The 6982-nt window shown below is 44.3% G+C and overlaps 1 protein-coding gene across 1 annotated transcript; it reads left to right on the forward strand.

Moving 5' to 3' along the window:
* The first annotated feature begins 3384 nt into the window (after window positions 1–3384).
* Window positions 3385–5841, forward strand: LOC125384377 (proline-rich extensin-like protein EPR1). Its single transcript, XM_048403413.1, has one exon. It carries the CDS (start codon window positions 3385–3387, stop codon window positions 5839–5841), a length of 2457 nt encoding a protein of 818 aa, XP_048259370.1.
* The last annotated feature ends 1141 nt before the right edge of the window (window positions 5842–6982 follow it).

Here is a 6982-nt window from a genome sequence, read left to right on the forward strand (position 1 = left end):
AATATATCTTGTCGTGGTAAAAATATGCATACCATAGAGAGGCAGTTACAAATCTGTCTCAATAAAATTCATAAGTGGTCTCTCGAAAACGGGTTCAAATTTTCTAAATCTAAAACCAACTGTATACACTTCTGCAGAAAATATAAGCCGCATAAAGACCCTGAAATATTTTTGAATGGCACCCCTATCAAAGTTGTAAAAGAGGCTAAATTCTTGGGACTCATCTTTGATAGCCATTTTACTTTCTTACCATACATTAAATCACTTAAAGCTAAATGCATGAAAGCACTCGATTTGTTGAAAGTTGTATCTAATTCAAAGTGGGGAGGGGATCAGACAACCCTCTTACACTTATACAGGTCACTGATACGTTCAAAACTTGATTACGGCTCCATCATCCATGGTGGAGCCTGTAAAAGTAAGTTTAAAAAACTTGATACTATCCATCACCAAGGACTGAGGCTTTGCCTTGGAGCCTTTCGCACTTCTCCTATTACAAGTCTGTCTGTTGAAGCGGATGAACCTTCTCTTAAACAACGCCGTCTGAAACTTTCTTTACGGTACATCACTAAATTATATTCCAATCAGTCAAATCCAGCTTTTAATTGCGTATTTAATCCTCTTTACGAAGATATTTTCAATAAGAAAACATCTCTTGTTCCACCACTAGGAATTAGAATTAAATGAGTCGTTTCTGCTGCGAACATTAACTTTCAGGATATAGCTCCCACACAACTTTTTTCATCGCCCCCTTGAAAAATGTTAAGGCCAAATGTAGACCTCACATTAACCAGACTTAAGAAATCTGATACAAACCCTCTAATTTATAAACAAGAATACAATCAATTACGAAACACATATGACCCTTATAAATCTATATTTACAGATGGATCAGAACATTATCTTCACGATTATCCGATAACAGTTCAATCTTCACAGCAGAAGCACACGCAATTTTAACAGCTCTAAAATATGTCAAGAACAAATCAAAATATAAACAATTCATTATTTTTTCAGATTCACTTTCGTGCCTTCAGGCTATTAAAAGTATGACTTGTAAACATCCATTTTTAATTGAAATTCTTGAGTTATTTAATGATCTTGCTACTGGCCAATATGACATCGTCTTTTGTTGATTACAAAGCCATGTTGGGATTGTTGGTAACATAATGGCTGATGCTGCTGCTAAGGCAGCACTCAACAAATCTGTGACACTTCTTATACCCTATAAAGATTATAAACCTGTTATTAGATGTTTCATCAGAGATCTTATGCAGAAGAAGTGGGACACCCAAGTGGGTATAAATAAATTACATGCAATAAAAGCAAATATCGGTTATACCTACTTGGGTTGTCAGTCCAGATTTGAAGAGGTCCTTATAAGACGATGTCGTATTGGCCATTTGCGTTACACTCATGAATATATTTTAAAAGGCGAGGATCCTCCATTCTGCATCCCTTGTGGTGAAAGAATCACGGTCAAGCATGTCCTGCTTGACTGTGTTGATTTTTCCATCACAAGGGACAAGTATTTCAAAGTTTCAGCTATGAAGGACCTTTTTACACAGGTAAGTACTCATTTTATTCTTGATTTTTTAAAGGAAATTGAATCAATTCATAAATTTTGATTGCAATATTTTGTAAATAAATAAATAACTTTTAAAATTGGTAGTATGAATCAATAACTGATATTGTTAGTGGCTATATCCTCGAAGGGGGTTAAAGTAGTGTAAAATAATTGTCCCCCTGAGAGGGTATGTAAGACCACGTCTTTCAAAGTATGTTTATTTCTGCCACTTTTTTAATCGTAGTATATATGTTAGTTTAATTTGGATAAATTTGTCATTAATCGCCAACAGCGGAAGGGATGATGTAAATCCGTCTGGGGTCCATGCGGGTAGCAAAAGTACTGTAAGTCCCCATTGGCCCTAGCATGGTGATCTACCTTCAGCTGCTGGCGATCTGTAGCCTTTTTTTATATTGTACTGTTTCATATCTTTTTATGGTTATATACTAGTTTTAAACAGTAATCTGTGATATTCTAGTAATTTTACTGTCCATCGATGACAGGTTTTATTCAGTTTAAATATATATATTAAAAATGTATAATTTCTCGTCACGATATGGCTGAAATATTGCCGATGTGACGTAAAGCATTAACTCACTCACTCACACGTCTTGCTGAGCTGAATCTTGATGGGTTTCATTACCAATATGACAAGTATTAAAAACATTGGGGTTGCTGTTGGATTCCTCAGAGTAATTAAGTGGAAAGTCAATAGTACGGTAAAGAGGGAAGTGATTAGATTCATCTCTCTCATGAACACCAAAGGAGCTAAAATGTGGAAATAAATCTGTACTTGCCAGAAAATAGTCGACCACACTGGCACCATTGTGAGTGATACAAGTAAAGTTCCCATCCATATCATCAAATAGCCGCCCGTTTCGTACATGAACATCATGTGTGCAACATAATTCTGCTAGTTTTACACCATAACTGTTGTATCGAGTGTTATCCTTTGTTTTACAGGGAATATCCAACCCATCAGTTGGATAGTCATCACTGTTCTCATGAATGAAGTTGAGATCATCAGATGGGAAATAATCCAGAAATGTACGCATCCTTGCATTGAAATCTCCAGCAAGTAGTACGTATTGATTGTTATAAATATTTATGATTGTCTCTATACAACCCTCAAGACGACTTATGGGATCAATGTTAGCCTCATTATAGGGGAGTATTCTGGCGAGATATAAACAAATATTAAAACTGAATCTTTTTGTAATCCAAAATAACTTGTTTGAAAGTGCAGCACAACACAATCGATAAATGAATGACATATTCGACGAATAAGATTGTTCTCGATGAAAATCTTAATTGATGTGCCATAAAAGTTGAACAAAGAACAAGGGTCATTTTGCGTATGGGATATTTAATTGGTTAGGAAGTGTGTGCCATTTACGATCCATTATAAATTAACTATGGCGATAATATAGCGTACCACGCTAAATCTAAGGTACAAAGGGATAAATTTTGCTTCACCTCGTAGTTCAATGCCCTGGATACAGCAAAAAGATACTCTGATCGAGAGTGGCGCTATCAACCACGCTAAGATTAAGACATTGCAGGGGTCTTTCCTCGGGATGTCGTCAATCACTGGATTGTTTCTAGATGAGGCTAGGGTTTATGTACAAGCTGTTATGATACAGCTGTAACATTGATCAACAACTCGCTCAGCTCAAACTCTCACATTTCAAAACTGGTTATTTCCCCCAGCTCTCCATCGTCATCGAAGTCCTCTGCAACGTCGAAGGATACTTGCGTGAAGGTCCCCGCCTTCCCGAAGCCGACAAAGTTACACCTAGAAGGTCAACAAGGCAGCCATGAAGTCGACTTCTAAGTCGCGGGAAACATGCTTCCTGCACGAAACCGCCGACCTCCACGCAGCTGTCGTCTCCAGTGAACCGTACACAGGTTTTACGCAGGCAGAGCTGCATGCAGGACCAGGCGTACTGGCGCAGCCTGAGACCCTCCCTCAACCCCTGCTGTTCACGCCACCCCCACTGTTCACGACACCCACACTGTTCACGCCACCCCCCACCCCGCTGTTCACGCCACCCCTACTGTTCGGGACAACCACACTGTTCACGACACCCCTACTATTCTCGCCACCCACACTGTTCACGACACCCATACTGTTCGCGACACCCCCACTGTTCACGACACCCCCACTGTTCGCGACAACCACACAGTTCACGACACCCACACTGTTCACGACACCCCCACTGTTCACGACACCCATACTGTTCACGACAACGACACTGTTCGCGACAACCACACAGTTCACGACACCCACACTGTTCACGACACCCCCACTGTTCGCGACAACCACACTGTTCACGACACCCCTACTATTCTCGCCACCCACACTGTTCACGACACCCACACTGTTCACGACACCCATACTGTTCACGACACCCCCACTGTTCGCGACAACCACACAGTTCACGATACCCACACTGTTCACGACACCCCCACTGTTCGCGACAACCACACAGTTCACGACACCCACACAGTTCACGATACCCCCACTGTTCGCGACAACCACACCGTTCACGACACCCACACTGTTCACGACAACCACACTGTTCACGATACCCCCACTGTTCACGATACCCCCACTGTTCGCGATACCCCCACTGTTCACGATACCCCCACTGTTCACGACAACCACACTGTTCACGATACCCCCACTGTTCACGATACCCCCACTGTTCACGACAACCACACTGGTCACGATACCCACACTGTTCACGATACCCCCACTGTTCACGACAACCACACTGTCCACGACACCCCCACTGTTCGCGACAACCACACTGTTCACGACACCCACACTGTTCACGCCACCCCCCATCCCGCTGTTCACGCCACCCCTACTGTTCACGACACCCACACTGTTCACGATACCCCCACTGTTCGCGACAACCACACTGTTCACGACACCCCCACTGTTCGCGACAACCACACTGTTCACGCCACCCCCCACCCCGCTGTTCACGACACCCCTACTGTTCACGACACCCACACTGTTCACGATACCCTCACTGTTCGCGACAACCACACTGTTCACGACACCCCCACTGTTCGCGACAACCACACTGTTCACGACACCCCCACTGTTCGCGACAACCACACAGTTCACGACACCCACACTGTTCACGACACCCCCACTGTTCGCGACACCCACACTGTTCACGACACCCCCACTGTTCACGACAACCACACTGTTCACGATACCCACACTGTTCACGATACCCCCACTGTTCGCGACAACCACACAGTTCACGACACCCACACCGTTCACGACACCCCCACTGTTCGCGACAACCACACTGTTCACGACACCCACACTGTTCGCGACAACCACACTGTTCTTGCCACCCACACTGTTCTCGCCACCCACACTGTTCTCGCCACCCACACTGTTCTCGCCACCCACACTGTTCTCGCCACCCACACTGTTCTCGCCACCCACACTGTTCTCGCCACCCATACTGTTCACGACACCCACACTGTTCACGACACCCACACTGTTCTCGCCACCCACACTGTTCTCGCCACCCACACTGTTCTCGCCACCCACACTGTTCGCGACAACCACACAGTTCACGATACCCACACTGTTCTCGCCACCCACACTGTTCTCGCCACCCAGACTGTTCACGATACCCACACTGTTCTCGCCACCCACACTGTTCACGACACCCATACTGTTCACGACACCCCCACTGTTCACGACACCCCCACTGTTCACGACACCCCCACTGTTCACGATACCCACACTGTTCTCGCCACCCACACTGTTCTCGCCACCCATACTGTTCACGATACCCACACTGTTCTCGCCACCCACACTGTTCACGACACCCATACTGTTCACGATACCCCCACTGTTCACGACACCCCCACTGTTCACGATACCCACACTGTTCTCGCCACCCACACTGTTCACGACACCCATACTGTTCACGACACCCCCACTGTTCACGACACCCCCACTGTTCACGATACCCACACTGTTCGCGACAACCACACAGTTCACGACACCCACACTGTTCACGACACCCCTACTGTTCGCGACACCCACACAGTTCACGACACCCCCACTGTTCACGACACCCCCACTGTTCGCGACAACCACACTGTTCACGACACCCACACTGTTCACGACACCCCCACTGGTCTCGCCACCCACACTGTTCACGACACCCACACTGTTCACGACACCCATACTGTTCACGACACCCACACTGTTCCCGACACCCACATTCACATGATTTAGTGTTTTTTCATGGATTTTAACTTGATATTAAAAACAGATGTTCTGCAAGTTGCTTAAGGTCTGGTGGCATCATAATAGTAGGAAGCAATTTGATGCCATATTTTCTATTGCACACAATTAAATACTTAACTATATGCATGGATCATGTAGATTCAATGATATTGTTAATACTAGCCAGGATACCTTTATTGCTGACAACACATATTATGAATTTAGTAACATTGAAACATAGAATGGGACAAGTGTTTTGCGCTGCAATATTAGGAATTGTTTAGTGGTGAAGATGGTGGTGGAGATGTTAAAGGCATTGTAGATGTAACGATTGTTCAATATCGAGGTAAGTTCCACATGTGAAGACACTACTATTAAAGTTGTACATCAAGTCGACTGTAAACACACTCGACCTTCAAATTTGCCGAGAAGCACCAACATTGTTTGCATAAGAAGTTTGATTGTCTGGTACTAAACCATAATAACTCTTGCTCACCTGATGTGGTATCTGTATAAAAAAGGGAATCAACAGTATTGGCCATTGTTTATTGTTTGCATAAAACCCGCGGTGCTCATTGCTCAAGCGAGAAATGATAAAAACCGGTCAATAAAAAGTAAAGTACAAATCAAACCAACTAAGTTGACTCACCACGACCTTGTGACCCGTGAAGATCCGTGGTAGAATAGGTCTTCAGTAACCCATGCTTGCCGTAAAAGGCGAGTTTGCTTGTCGTAAGAGGCGACTAACGGGATCGGGTGGTCAGGCTCGCTGACTTGGTTCATGCATGTCATTGATCCCAATTGCGTGGATCGATGTTTATGATATCTATCACTAGATTTTCTGGTCCAGACTCGATTATTTACAGACCGCCGTCATACAGCTGGAATATTGCTGAGTGCGGTGTTAAACAACAAACCAACCAACCAACCATCACGGCCTTGTGATCTTTGCAGAGACAAATAGACTCACAGCTATAGTCTGGAAGGTAATTTAAGGTTAAGACGTTTAATACAATATCTGAAAAACTATTGGACCTACTCCAGTCAAAGTTGGTATGAGATTATCAAACAGTCATGCATAACTGGATATTACATTTAAGGAGGAGACTAAATGTGACTGGGACTTGTTTAACTATCCCCCGCCC

The sequence above is a fragment of the Haliotis rufescens genome, unplaced genomic scaffold (genome assembly GCF_023055435.1).
Source record: "Haliotis rufescens isolate VD_foot unplaced genomic scaffold, xgHalRufe1.0.p SCAF_3, whole genome shotgun sequence".
Classification (NCBI taxonomy): Eukaryota; Metazoa; Mollusca; class Gastropoda; order Lepetellida; family Haliotidae; genus Haliotis; species Haliotis rufescens.

Coding starts and splice junctions, on each gene's coding strand:
- LOC125384377 (XM_048403413.1), top strand. CDS start 3,385: ATGAAGTCGACTTCTAAGTCGCGGGAAACATGCTTCCTGCACGAAACC.